The 13,713-nt window shown below is 48.5% G+C and overlaps 6 protein-coding genes across 6 annotated transcripts; 3 read left to right on the top strand and 3 right to left on the bottom strand.

Annotated features, from left to right (window-relative positions):
• Positions 1-179: 179 nt before the first annotated feature.
• Positions 180-1,697, top strand: BDV37DRAFT_220038 (shikimate dehydrogenase family protein). Its single transcript, XM_032080146.1, has one exon. The coding sequence runs from the start codon at positions 420-422 to the stop codon at positions 1,467-1,469; it is 1,050 nt and encodes a 349-aa protein (XP_031937194.1). The 5' UTR covers positions 180-419; the 3' UTR covers positions 1,470-1,697.
• Positions 1,559-3,071, bottom strand: BDV37DRAFT_220034 (inositol monophosphatase family protein). The gene is made up of 6 exons (XM_032080145.1): positions 2,762-3,071; positions 2,645-2,696; positions 2,502-2,590; positions 2,013-2,451; positions 1,812-1,943; positions 1,559-1,756 (listed from the first exon to the last, which is right to left on the bottom strand). The coding sequence occupies exons 1-6, from the start codon at positions 2,940-2,942 to the stop codon at positions 1,648-1,650; spliced, it is 1,002 nt and encodes a 333-aa protein (XP_031937193.1). The 5' UTR covers positions 2,943-3,071; the 3' UTR covers positions 1,559-1,647.
• A 900-nt stretch (positions 3,072-3,971) lies between these two features.
• On the top strand, positions 3,972-4,749 carry BDV37DRAFT_259301 (type II 3-dehydroquinate dehydratase). The gene has a single exon (XM_032083122.1). It carries the CDS (start codon positions 4,175-4,177, stop codon positions 4,634-4,636), a length of 462 nt encoding a protein of 153 aa, XP_031937192.1. The 5' UTR covers positions 3,972-4,174; the 3' UTR covers positions 4,637-4,749.
• A 9-nt stretch (positions 4,750-4,758) lies between these two features.
• BDV37DRAFT_220029 (putative C6 transcription factor QutA) lies at positions 4,759-8,136 on the bottom strand. The gene is made up of 2 exons (XM_032080144.1): positions 5,262-8,136; positions 4,759-5,206 (listed from the first exon to the last, which is right to left on the bottom strand). The coding sequence occupies exons 1-2, from the start codon at positions 7,883-7,885 to the stop codon at positions 5,032-5,034; spliced, it is 2,799 nt and encodes a 932-aa protein (XP_031937191.1). The 5' UTR covers positions 7,886-8,136; the 3' UTR covers positions 4,759-5,031.
• Positions 8,137-8,729: 593 nt separating this feature from the next.
• BDV37DRAFT_219968 (putative quinate pathway repressor protein QutR) lies at positions 8,730-11,872 on the top strand. The gene is made up of 2 exons (XM_032080140.1): positions 8,730-11,536; positions 11,603-11,872. The coding sequence occupies exons 1-2, from the start codon at positions 9,038-9,040 to the stop codon at positions 11,855-11,857; spliced, it is 2,754 nt and encodes a 917-aa protein (XP_031937190.1). The 5' UTR covers positions 8,730-9,037; the 3' UTR covers positions 11,858-11,872.
• A 620-nt stretch (positions 11,873-12,492) lies between these two features.
• On the bottom strand, positions 12,493-13,141 carry BDV37DRAFT_287188 (putative cytosolic Cu/Zn superoxide dismutase; the record flags this gene model as incomplete). The annotated part of the gene is made up of 2 exons (XM_032088069.1): positions 12,493-12,848; positions 12,907-13,141. The coding sequence occupies 2 exons, from the start codon at positions 13,139-13,141 to the stop codon at positions 12,493-12,495; spliced, it is 591 nt and encodes a 196-aa protein (XP_031937189.1).
• Between the last annotated feature and the right edge of the window lie 572 nt (positions 13,142-13,713).

The raw sequence follows: 13,713 nt of genomic DNA, 5'->3' as shown, positions 1-13,713 counted from the left end.
GATGAGTGCTCCAACAATGATAGGACAAATTGCGTATCTTGTCTAGATGAGCCGTAGTGGAAGAATCTCGACACTTTGTGGAGTAGAATACAGAGCAAGTGGAGTGCGATCTCGGAGGAGGGGAATGAAAACGACGGACAAGTTCCGCTGCCTGAACTTATCTTGGAACAAGTCACGGGCCCAAACTAAAATCTTAAACGTTTCTCCGCCGAATTGCTTGAGTTGTGGAATCCTCAAACTACAATTGGCTTTCGTTCTCGTCGGATAAAATGAACTAACAATTTTCGTATTAGTTAAATGAACTGGTGGCATACTTGCGTTGTTCCTCTTTTGCTGCACATCATTTATATACTACCAGATACCCAATCCAATCTCCTTTCGACAATCAACTATACCTTGACTTTCCACCTTCCGTCACAATGGCAGCACCACAGATTGTGAACGATGCTCAACCCGAGGAGCCCATTACCTCTCCAGCTGAGCTGGATGGTGTCGCATATCTCTATGGACATCCTTTGCTGAACTCCCTCTCCCCACCACTCCATAAGACCGTCTACAGCACATTGGGTTTGAACTGGGGTCAGATCCCTCTATCCAGCGTTTATGGCACATCTGCGACGTACCCTCCACCGTACACTCGGTCACCTCCCATCGATAAATACTTGGCCGCCATCAAAGCTAACCCCAAGTTCGTTGGCTCCTCTGTCACCATGCCGCACAAGGTAGCCATCATGCCTCACCTGGACGACCTTACCGAGGACGCAAAACAAGCCGGAGCCTGCAACACCATCTTCTTACGCGAGGAACAGGACGGCAGCCGCTCCTACGTCGGTACAAACACCGACTGCATTGGCATCCGGGAAGCCTTGCTGCAGAACTCCCCATCCACAGAAATGTTCCAGAACAAGCCTGCCTTGATTGTCGGTGGAGGCGGCACGGCTCGCTCGGCGATTTACGTACTACGCAAATGGCTCGGTGCTAGCAAGATCTACATTGTGAACCGTGATGCGTCGGAAGTTGAGACTATTCTGAGCGAAGATAGGGAACGGAATTCTACTTCGGCACAAGCTCCCCTTATTCATGTCACTGATCCCGCTGTGGCAGCCTCTCTTGAGGCACCCGTAGCCATTGTCTCGGGTATTCCCAACTACCCGCCGAAGACCCCTGAGGAAATCAATGCCCGAGAGGTGCTCCAGGCTTTCCTGGGCGAGACCTCTTCTTCGGATTCGGTTAAGGGTGTCATTCTGGAGATGTGCTATCACCCCGTTCCCTGGACGGAAATTGCACAGCTCGCTTCGACCGCTGGCTGGAAGGTTATCCTGGGTTCAGAGGCTTTGATCTGGCAGGGCCTGGAACAGGCCCGCCTCTGGACTGGTCAGGATGTGGTTGCTGTTCCTGGAGTGGTGGATAAGGTCAAGGATATGGTGGCCAAGTCACTAGCTGAAAGGTCATCTAAGTCCAATCTTTGATTGTCTTTATATATAACATTCTCTATACATGATTCTTGTATATAGCATACCCTAGAGCATAGCATATGTGATAAATTTAGATATGTCGTCATGAACAAAAACGAGTTCTTCCACAAAACCTGGCCGTCTATATAATCACTAAAAAGCGCCAGGAGGTTTATAAAGCCCGAGGAAATAATTAAGCGCCAGGCCGTGTATATTCAAGCTCTCGTACACGCTTCCATACCTCCCTCACTGTTCTCTCCTGCGTCTGTCGACCGGTCTCGGTTGCTGACGGCCCCGCTGGTCTTGAATTAAAGTTAGCCACCAATTACTGCTTAAGTACTCACAGGGATGTCCTACCTAATAGCCAAGTACAAGCGACTGCCCAGTCGCACATCTCCAATCGGGGCAGTGTCAGGATCCGCTGGTGGATTAGCGGTTGTGACCAAGCCACCCGCTTCAAGGAGGATCGCAATTCCAGCAGCAACGTCCCTAGGCCAGTCAGACTGATATCATCCAAGAAACAGAGATTATCGCAAAATGCAAAAGATGGCGACCCACCATTCCCAACAGCCACCCTCCCACCAGATATCAAATGATCCCATCGCGGTATACGCCAAATCCAACGTCGCACTCCCCAGGCTCCGGACACCATGGACCATTCCACCCTTTCCACTCCGACCTCCGATCTCCGCGGCCATGTTTACAAAGCTCTCAATTTTGCGGTGCATGTTGCCATCGGGAATATCACGGCGGTCCTTTCCCCATTCACAGGCAAAGACACACTTGCTGGGTGCATTAGGGGGCATCGGTGGGATAGACGGGTTGCGGATAAGTGGAAGACGGCGCTTTTCATTGAGCCAGGCGCCTCGGTTAATACATGATGAGAAAAGTTGATCTTGGAAAGGAGCATAGATGACACCAATGACGGGTTTGTGGTTAACGATAAAGCCGATTGAGACACAGAACATGGGGAAGATATGAGTGAAGTTAACCGTTCCTAGAGCTTATGGTCAGGGAGAAAATTGCGATATGAAGTGAGAGATTTACCATCTAGTGGATCAATACACCATGTTGGCTGTTCATCTATGAGATAATCTCGAGACTGTCCTTTGGCATATGTCTCCTCCCCCAGGAATCTTTGGCTGCCTGTAAGTGGTTTTATTCAGCAATGACTGGGAGGATTGACTGACTTGTGAGAAGGGTATTTCTCGTTAATTGCGGTCTTGATAAATGTTTCCACATCTGGTACGAACATCGTCAGGTCGCTTGAAACGTTGTTATCTCGATAAGGGCGCAGTAGAGCTTACCTTCATCTGTCTGAGTCACAATATCCACTGCATTTTCTTTCTCTTCCACCGACTGGCTCTCCTCACCCCCGATTCGCTTTTCAATGCTTTCCAGTAAGAGCTGACCTGCTTTACGGCCGAGGTCTACCGCAAAAGCATAGATCTCGTCCAGTTGTTCCTGTTCGAGCTGCATGACCGTCATCGTGCGGGGTCGATAACGACAACTGCAAGGTTTTCAGATGGGTATCGTGAGCACTGTGCTTTAAGCTTCTTGGGTTGATTGCACTCTCTAGAACATGTACCACTGAAGCACAGCTGAAGTGGGATATTCAAGATGACTGACTCCTCGTGGACCGGTCAAGGGTTATGAGTGCAGGTTATCTCCAGCGACCGTGAGTAACCGATAAAATTGACTATCAACGGGCTCCACATTGCTTGTTTCCTCACGTGGGTGGCCATCTGGATGGGGTACATGCATGAACCTACCTACCAAGAGAATCTGCCTAGTAGGTAAGTGAATATGCACTGATTGGCTACAACCTTCAGCATAATTTTGATATCTATTTTGTGTAAAAGACATTTTGTAGTGCCCGGGCCAAATTGCGGACAATGGAAGTGGGATCTTCAACGTCTGCCAAACTTTAGTTGAGCAGTGGGCTCGTAGTGCATACTATGGACTATTAACTGCCTATCATCACCCTTCGAGGTGTCTGAATCTGATCTACAATGCCTTTCAGCCTTTCATGAAGAAATTGGGCGTGTATATCTGTCCAGCAGGCCAATGGTATGCTTCCAGCCCTATGTACACGGCCACACACAGTATGTGTAGGTATCCCGGACATCGACAATTACTTGCATACAATTCAGTACAGCCATGATTCTTCTCTAAATAGGAGTACCTAAGATTTCTGGGGAATATAAGATTCATGCGCATGAGACACCTTTGTTTATATCTCAATACAATCTTCATCGCTCATGCACAACAACTGTAGCATTGCATAGCGTATGCGCCGGCTTCCTGCGGGTGTTCGGCATGCCGGGAAAGCATTCTCCCCATCCTACCGGAGTTTCCTTTAGTCCAATGCGGAGAACCCTGGTTCCTTCCCCACCAAAGTTTTCTGGTTGCCACTTTCGATGTAATTACAAGTATATTCAGTTAATTAATTACGAGTATGGGTTTAGGCCCCAGGGGGATTTAGCTACTCCGTAATACTTGACTAAAGTTGAATGCAGATGTTTTACCCATGCGATAAGACGAGTATGAAAGTATAATAGTGAAACAAGAAACAGTTCTTCAAACAACAAAATTACTATCAGTTTCTATTCTTGCCATACTCCGCATCCGAAATACCACACTTCCACGTTCGGAGCTTCAACTATCACGAATAACGAAATCTATTCTCCTCCAAATTCTTCATATACCGATAATTCAAAATGGGAAAATCAATCCTCCTCATTAACGGCCCCAACCTTAACCTCCTGGGTACTCGTGAACCTCATATTTACGGCTCAACCACTCTCGCAGATGTCGAAGCCTCGAGCAAAGCCCACGCTACTTCACTAGGGGCTACTCTGGAAACCTTCCAATCCAATCACGAAGGCGCAATTGTTGATCGCATCCAAGCTGCTCGGGGGAATGTTGATGGAATCGTTATCAACCCTGGCGCATACACGCATACCTCAGTGGCTATCCGGGACGCCTTGGTGGGGGTGGATATCCCTTTCATCGAGCTACATGTGAGTAACGTCCATGCAAGGGAGCCATGGAGACACCACAGCTACTTTAGCGATAAAGCCGCTGGAATAATTGTTGGGTTGGGAGTATATGGCTATAAGGTTGCGGTGGAGCATGTGGCTGTGAACTTCAAGTCGAGGGAGGACAAGGCTGTACTTTAAGTGCCAGTTACAGATGCTTCATAGAAAAAAAAGGTCTCGGATGAATGTTGATATATAGTGTAATGTGTAGATGTGTCATTGCAAGGGTTCGATGTGAATATCGATTTAATCGTTCATTCATTTCTGTCACTGCACACGAATGACAAATTATTTACGCCTTGATATATACAATCGAAGAATTAGAAGTAAGGGCGAAACGCTATGCATAAACTCTTCATAGCCTTTGCTGGGTAGCTATCGCACTACAAGGACCAGCCCATGAGATGGTGCTTTGAATCAAATGCCACCAGCGGGGGCATATCTAACAGGTGGGCAAGCCAGAACACCCAAGGAGTCAAAGCCTTCTAAACTTGGCCTGAGGCCCACTTGGTGTTATCCAACATCAAGTTTGTGGCTCAATTACCTGTTGAGACTCCCGTGGTAGCACCCCCCGAAGGATCGGAAATTGGCAATTGCTGTGTTTGGGCCAGGAGGAAAGGTTCTACCTGACTCGAATAAGAATATAGTTCCGGAATTCCCGCGTCTGGAACAAATCCTAAGTTCTGCATGAATTCTGGCTGATTGTCCGCTCTGCAGTCCACATGTCAGCGGCTGTACAACTACAACGAGGATGAGAGCTACTCACTTTTCGGTACCATCCAACGATGCTAATTCATCAAATAATGCATCGAGATCGGGAGCAATCCGCGGTCGTTGGAGAGACCCATATCCGTCCATGTCAAGAAAGGCGCCAATGTTATTATTCTGTTCACTGTATGGTGTCTGATATTGTAAAGGCTGAAATGAACTCAAGTCTGGTAATGAAGCCGCTCCGTTTACCGGTCGTGTGGATGAAGAGATTGAAGCGTGTTGCCTATGAGAAGTAGGCTCCCTCGGTTGAGAGGTTTGCTGTAACGTTTCCGTCACTCCTCGGTTGATATTCACCGACGAGGCAGGTGTTGGTAAAGACAATGCTGCATTGTCCTCGGCATTTGATGCCGCTCGCATCCAGGAGTTCGAAAGAAGTGGATCAGCCGCACTAATATCTAGGTGTGTATTGTCTATTGCTCCAGCTCTCCTTATTGCATTCCCTGAGACTGGCATTTCCGCAAGGTGGAAAGAATTCTGATCAGCCGAGGTTGGATTTGTCAGGCTTCGTTGTCGCTGAGTTACGGACATCGATGACACATTTGGTGTCATTGTTGTCATACGTAACCCCGACGTGTCTTTCTCCTGCACAAACCACACAGTCGCGAGGTGTGAGGCAAACGATCGCAATTTTTGCTTTAAGCCAGAATCGAGATCAAACAGCAAAGGCAGATTGCGTGTTTCAAATTCCTGGGGCGTGCTAAGGGAAAGAACCGTACCAAAAGTAGGAAAAGTGGCGGAGAGGCTGTAAGTCTCCATGTACATTTGAAGTAATAATAGCAATCTTTTTGAGCTTTCTGTCGCACGTCCCTTGTGTATCGCCTCGTGTACGTTGGCGTCGCTTTTCTGAATTGCGAATTGCAAACTCAGAGTAGCAACGACGCCTTCATACATCATCTCGAGTCCAATGATGTGAGGTGAAGCTGGCTTCGCCGAGTTCGCTTGCACATCAACACGATAACTCTTGGGAAGAGCCGAGATCCAGATCTGTAATTGGCGTTCCAGCACCTCTAGCTGTGAGGCAGAGCTAGTCATAGATTGCTTGGTACAGCACAGGTCGTTCAAAATGCATATCAACGAGATAAGTCGGTTAAAAGTGCTCAATGCATGGAGCGGCCCGCGATGGAAATTACCTCGTGACGACTCGACCGGGCGAAGGCCAGTTTGATCTTCCCAGGGATGCCATTCTTCCAAACCATCCTCATTAATTGGGCCAATCCTCATCAGGTCGCCCTTGCGCAATGACGGGATTTGGTCGGTTTGCATCGCAACTACAGTCTCAAGCAGAAAGCAGCCCAAAAAGACATGCTTCGCTCGCCCCGGGCTCTTTAGCCCATCTTCATTAATCAATTGGGTGCTTGGAGGGCGATCCAGCCTCAGACACTGTGAAATACGAACGGCCTGTCCTACAAGCACCCATGCAGCTGCCCACTCTTGTTGACCAAGTTTGATAAGTGACAAGATCAGCAATGCTTGAACATGGCCAATATCATAGGCACCTTCTTCTCCTGGGATTAGACTTTTGGCAGTTATATACAACTGTTGAGGATTTGGTCGGTCGCTAGAAGCTTGCAGCATTTGACGAGTCGTGGTAATTGAAGCCTCCTGAATAGAGGCAAGAGCTAGAACTGCCCATAGTGCCGCGTGATTGCCAGAGCCAGCAGACGTAGCCGAAACAGGGGTGTCATCCTCCGAGTGGCGAAATGCAGTCCGAAGTATATCGTGCTTTTCGAGTATTGGAAACCAACATTGTGTATATGTAAAGTATAGGTCAATCAATGCCCAAGCATTGGAGGGGAGGGGAGGCGGGTATCTCGATGTACTCTCAGAGGAATGGATGGAGTGAGGCAGCGGTGGTGGATGAGTGGCTAGTAATCTGGGGTCTTCTGTGGCGTCATTCGGGGAGGATGTTTGAGTGCTGGAGTCTCGGGTATTGCGTGTCGGATGGCTTTTAGCGGTTGATCCAATTGTAGGCGTTTTGATGGGTGATGGCCCTGCAGCTAATGAACTCTCCCTTCCATCTCCTAACCCTTCAGGAATATACCACTCGAGGGTATCGGAAGATAGCACACTACTGCCTTCGGCATCCTGAGGAGAATCACTATCTCCAGGGGCTCGTAGCTCTTTATCTTGCTCGTCCTCCGGCTGCTCTAATAAGGTCAACATCCGCTCGACATCTCTAAGCACAGCACTATTCTTCCACGAGAAGAGAAGTGTGTCGGACCCCTCAGCCTCTTTACCCATTGTAGACAAATGACTTGGCATGTTGGCTGCCTTTAACAACGCGCGAACCACATCCTCACTACCCTTTATCTTGCAGAACACGAGACCCCATAGCAACTCGAGCGTTCGAATGTACCCGGTTGGTAAGCCCCTCTTTTTGGGATTGGCCTTGTAGGTGCAGGGCCTGGACAGCGAAGCGCAGGTTGAACACACTGGTTGGACCCCATCGCATTTATCCTTTTTCGACCGACAGCTGTCGCAGGCGCGCGAGACCCGCTGTCTCTTGGGATTAGAGGTATGCTCATCTGCAGCAGTATTCGATCTATTATCGTCGTCGGCATCAATCAGTCGTCGTTTAGCTTTGCTGTTCCCGGAGGCTTGGCGCATGTCGCTGCTCATGATCGTCTAAATAGCAGTGCACTAGATTGTTCTGGACGCATGTCCATCGTCAGATGCAACCGAGATGTATCATTTGCCGGCAGATGACTTTGCAGAAATTGAACTTCAATTCACCCCACCACACAGGGCAATGGGAACACAAGGAATATGAGCTAGTCCGTGCTGTCAAGCGAGACTAGATCGCTTAGTCCAACTAGAACTAGAATCTGTGCGTAACCAATCCGAATTTGGTGGTGACAGCAAAAATTGAGATATTGACAGAATGAAAAAGCGGAGAAAGGAAAAACGAATGTATGCTGGTGGAAGTTGGGGAAAGCGGCCCTATTGCTTACCCGCGGTCTAGTGTCAATACAGAGTACGGAGCAAGCGATGACCTCCCCCGAATCAAAGTAGACGGATTGAAAACACTTGGGAACCATGGCACTAGTAATCTAATCTTCTCCACTTCCCCTTCGACTCATGATCGCTAAATGAACTTAGCGAGCAGGCCCCCAGTAAGTACCTATTTCACTGGGACAGTGTTAAAGATCTTTTGCTAATTCATATGAAGGAATGCCCAAACAGCAAGTCAATGCTTGCGAGTAATGTGGTCATATTATACTGAGTTGTCGGTAAGACTCGGTATTATTTCGTATCTCAATACTGTTTTTCGGGAATGTCGCCCGAGTGGGTTAATCCCCGCGGGGTAGTAATTGCCACCTAGAATGATTCTAGACGATACAGTATTTTAAACCCTGTGGGTGGTAATTTTCACGGCTGAGCATTTGTCCGCAAACTCCAACGGATCCAAATCTCCGAGGCCCTAAGGCTCCCCCAAACCAACTGTGTCGCTTCCCCACGATTAGGACCCCTTAGCTCTTCCTCCACCTCCACAACCACCATCGTACATTGATTGATTTTTCTTGGACGGGAGGCAGTCGCCCAACGCCGCGTTGAACCCTGGCAGAGTCACTCATGCCGTCACCCCGATTATTCTAGCTTTTTACAGTGAATTCTCCCTACCGAGCACTTGTACCTTGGTTTCTACATTTTCGCCATCAGTCGTACATCTATTCCTTGTTCAATGTCTCCATCTCACTACCCACGCCGCGCATAAACCAGGAATGCCCTTATTTGCCGAAGACATAGGCGCTCCTACTTCAGTGTGACAATATGTCTATACTCGTGAGGCCGCCAAAACGTAAACGATCTGAAATCGAAGGGCTTGAGGAAAGGAATAGGCTATCATACAGTGGTCGCTACCAAAATGCTACCCCCAGTGCACATCTGTCATTGGAACTGAATTCTGGAAAAGATGCTGGGCATCCGATAATCACCGCTTCCCCTCTGGCAGAGCCGGCGGAGACCACTAGAGAGTCTTCTTCGCGTGAGCTGAACTCCAGTAGGGCGTCACCTGTATCCTTCGAGAGCCCCCTCCAGGTACAGAGGACATTCGCACCAAATGTTTCCATTGTACTAGTTGGAATTCGTGGCACAGGCAAGTCTAGTCTTGCGGTCATCTTGGCCGCAACTTCCGGAAGACGATTGATTGATGCCGATCGCTATTTCCAGCAAGTAACAGGACGTTCACGTGCAGCTTTCAAGAAAGAACATGGAATTGCCGAGTATCGTCAGCAGGAAGCTAGAGCTATGGAATCTATGCTATCGGAACATAAAGAAGGTTGGGTCATCGCGTGCGGGCCAGGTTCCATGGAGCGCAGTGGGCAAATGCTTCTCAGGGAATATGCAAAAACGCATCCTGTCATCCATATCATTCGAGATCCGGAAAGTATTCAAGCATATCTACAAGCATGGGACACAGACAAAGTTCGCCGTTTTCTCGAGCTTTCGGGTCCTATCTATCGCGCATGTTCAAACCTTGAGTTCTTCAATGTCTCGGAAACCGGCCATGGAGATCTCACATTAGGGAAGAGCGGTCAGCATCATTCACAGCTTGAGCTTGAAGTAGATCAGCGCTCCCAAACATTCACGCCATTTCTGACTCTTAAACGGTTGCAACGTGACTTTGTTCGTTTCATTGCTTTCGCCACTGGAAATGCTACCGACCTGAGTAACCAACATGCATCATTCCCACTCTCTACGCAACCAGTCGAAACACGGATCTTCACTTATGCTGTATCTGTACCGATATCCACTCTTTTCACGAGGAATCTCAATATTGAGGATTTGGAATCAACTGCAGATGCCTTCGAACTAAAGATCGATGTGACGGATATTCCTTCCTCTCGTCTAGGGCTCGAATCCACCCTTGCGGATAGGATTAGTCAAACTATGGCTAACATTCGGCGGAACATTGTTGTCCCTCTGATATACCATGTTGAAAGCGATGTAAGCCTGGTTGGCTCGGCATCACCGCATAATGAGCCGTTTCACCGTTCTAGTGCCGCATATCTAAATTTGATACACCATGGTTTACGACTGGCTCCTGATTTCATAACGGTTGATCTATCTTACGATGACGGTGTCTTATCACAAATTATCGCTTCGAAAGGCTCAAGCAAGGTTATTGGGCATTTTGCTTCTATACAACCCGTTGACCAAGGCTGGGACGGTCCTGTCTACCTCGAGCTGTACGAACGTGCCAAACGACTCGGATGCGATATAGTTCGATTGGCACAGCCGGCATCATCAATGGACGATAACCACGCTGTCCAACGCTTCCGTCATCGTATCCAAGGTCTCCCTGGCCCGCAGTTGCCTCTCATAGCCTACAATTCAGGCTCACTGGGTCGGCTGTCTTGCTGTTTTAACCCGATATTGACACCGGTAAATAATGAAGCCCTACTGTCCGAGACCCAAGCGAAGAACCTGCCTTACATCACGTTACGTGAGGCACAAGAAGCGCTCTATGCCTCCTTCGCTCTGGACCCGATGCAGTTCTTCGTTTTCGGTGCCAATGTAACTTACAGTTTGTCTCCCGCCATGCACAACGCAGCATATAAGGCATGTGGGATGCCACACGTTTATAGTATTCGCCAGTCACCATCTCTGCGAGGCCTCAATGAGTTAGTAGCAAACCCGAACTTTGGAGGAACCAGTGTCAGTCTGCCTTACAAGACAGAATCTATCCCGCTCCTTCATTCAATGTCACCTCACGCCCGAGCAATCGGGGCCGTTAATACTCTGATACCAATCCGGGATCTGGAGGATCCCGCTCTTGTTTCCAAAGGGTCCTCCTTGTATCTGGAGAAAAGCCGGGCAGGGCCGATAAAAGGCTTACATGGAGACAACACGGATTGGATTGGCATCTGCAATTGCCTTCGACGGGGACTTTCGCCTGCTAACGCGATTCGTCCATCGTCTACAGGGCTGGTTATTGGCTCAGGCGGTATGGCCCGTGCTGCCGTATACTCTATGATCCACTTGGGAGTGCAGAACATATTTGTATGGAACCGTACCTTTGCCAATGCCGAGAAGTTAGCATACCATTACAATCGACAAAATCTTCCTACGCATAACAACAATGCGCCAACGACTCACTCGACAGTTCATACTCTACGCTCACTACAAGATAGTTGGCCGGCTAACTATAACCCACCAACCGTGATATGTTCGTGCATACCAGCGCACAGCATCGGGGGTCAGCCGGCCCCCAACTTTGAAATACCCTCTCGGTGGCTTGGAAGCCCTACCGGTGGAGTTGTGGTCGAGGTAAGTTATTGCCTTATTCAAGATATATGCAAAGTATGCCTGGACAGACTGTTAATTGTTATCTAGCTCGCTTATAAGCCTCTCGATACCCCGCTGGTAAAACAAATGCGAGCTCTTTCTCACCGTGGCTGGGTTGCGTTGGACGGCCTTGATGTCCTTCCAGAGCAAGGATTCGCGCAATTCGAGCTATTCACGGGTCGCCGCGCCCCTCGGCGCCTAATGCGGACTATTGTACTCCAAGAATATAAGGCGGAAGAGGGACAAGATGATCAGAATGCAATTCAAAGCAGGCTTGAGAGCTTGGACGGACAGCCTACCTGAGACCGACCTGGTGAAATCGGGTTCCGTTGTCAGATTACTGGGGCTGTGGGGACTAGACAGTGCCGCACGCCTAAGTTTAAAAAAACGGTCATGTTACCAGTTACACGCCGTCGCCAGTCGCCTCCGTTTGCGGCCAGTTTCCATTGTTCCCGAAGAACAGAGTCGGATACTAATCGGGGTTCTCGTAACTGCCGTGGAAAGGGCAAGCTCTTCTCCAGATGCAGCTGCGCAAAAATACGCCCTATAAAAAGGGCGTAAGGTTTTTGATCCAGCGACATCTACCGCCACTCGGTGTGGAGCGAAGGATATCAGGCCCCATAATGCTAGTCCTCTAGACTCGTGCTTGGGGGGCCTAACACAACTTTGGGAACGCTTTTGGGGGCCTTTTTTAACCAGCAGAGCCTCTCAATAGTATATAGGTAACAATCTGAAAACAGAAATGGAAAGACTAGTCCGAAATCGAATGCATTATCACTATTATTAGACCTGATTTTTTCTTTTCCCAACAACAAAAAAAAGGTAAACCGTAAAGCGACACGGCAAGCATCGGCCTTTCTAAACCATCCATAACCGAGACCGAGATACCCAACTAGAATCTACGCCGGACGTATTATTAGCAAGAAAAACACGTCGTATTAACAACCCTGGTCTTTCTTCGCCTCTTTCCCCATCTCCTCTTCATCAGACACCAAGTGGAAATTACCACAGTTGATCCTTTTGTTATCAGGCAGGTGTATAACGACCGAGCGATTACCGAAAAAGGCGACAGTATCTTTCACATTCGAAAGGAAGAAGTCCCTGTACAAGACGTCGAAGTCGCCATCGGCAGTCCACACAGGTCCATGTTTTCCACTTATGTCCCCGACTTGGCATGTCTCAGGCACGGTGGTATTGCAAGGAGGCTGGTCACCGCGCAAGTAAGGGTCTAGGTGTCCACCTGTGGAGTAGCAGTTGCCATCTTCGGGCACCGGCTTGTCGTGAATGTGGTAGTCTACGTTTAACACGCGTCAGTCTTATTGTTAGTGAATCCAAACCCAGTATGTACGAACTTAAAAATGTATCTTTCGGAACTCCAGTAAGAGTAACACGAAAATGGATTCCAATTCCATCATCAGCACCATAGGCAGTATATTTTCCTCGAACAGTGCTGTTGTCTTTGTCCTGGAAAACAGCTTCGTACACGGTTTGAGGTTGGTTGTCTTTGATGACAGGGGCATCAAGGGCAATTGCGGATGAAAAGAAAAGTGCCAGGGTTGCGCCTGCGGCGAGGAATTTGGACAGCATTTTTGTTCGAAATGTGATCAAGACGGAGTGCACCTGTTTCTTCACAAATGGGGCAGAGCTGTTTAATGTATGGCAAGCTGGAGATTGCCAGGAGGCTGTGGGAAGAGATGAAGGGTTAATATTAAGGCAAACAAGTGTAACAAACAATGTTCGGGATACGAGACAGCGCCCAGGCCGATCGGAATCTTATATAGGACAAGGCTGTGCTTCTTTGTAATGTAAGAGCGCGCTCGTGTTGCCATCCAGCAACCAAGGAAGGCTCTTTCTTTCCTCAGACAACTCATCCGTAGTTCATTCTCCAATCTGTGTCATGATGCCTTTATAATTGGTCATCGGAGGAAGGGCCAACCCATGCCGCAAGTGCATTGTTTTTATTCCGACTATTTCATCTCGTTACACAAGGAGGTCTCCTTTGCAAAAACAATTTCATTTCGTTTGCGCTGACCCACGTGAGCATCAGCAGTCACCTGTCAATCACCTGTTGAGCAGGTGACTCCCGTTGTTGGTTCGGTTTCCATCTTTTGGGTCCTTCGCTGTCAATCCAGGTTCTTTATGCAACTGAACTGCCGTCA

Source organism: Aspergillus pseudonomiae, assembly GCF_009193645.1.
Source record: "Aspergillus pseudonomiae strain CBS 119388 unplaced genomic scaffold BDV37scaffold_88, whole genome shotgun sequence".
Taxonomy (NCBI): domain Eukaryota; kingdom Fungi; phylum Ascomycota; class Eurotiomycetes; order Eurotiales; family Aspergillaceae; genus Aspergillus; species Aspergillus pseudonomiae.
Note: the sequence above shows the minus strand (reverse complement) of the source record. Positions and strands in the feature narration are given on the sequence as shown.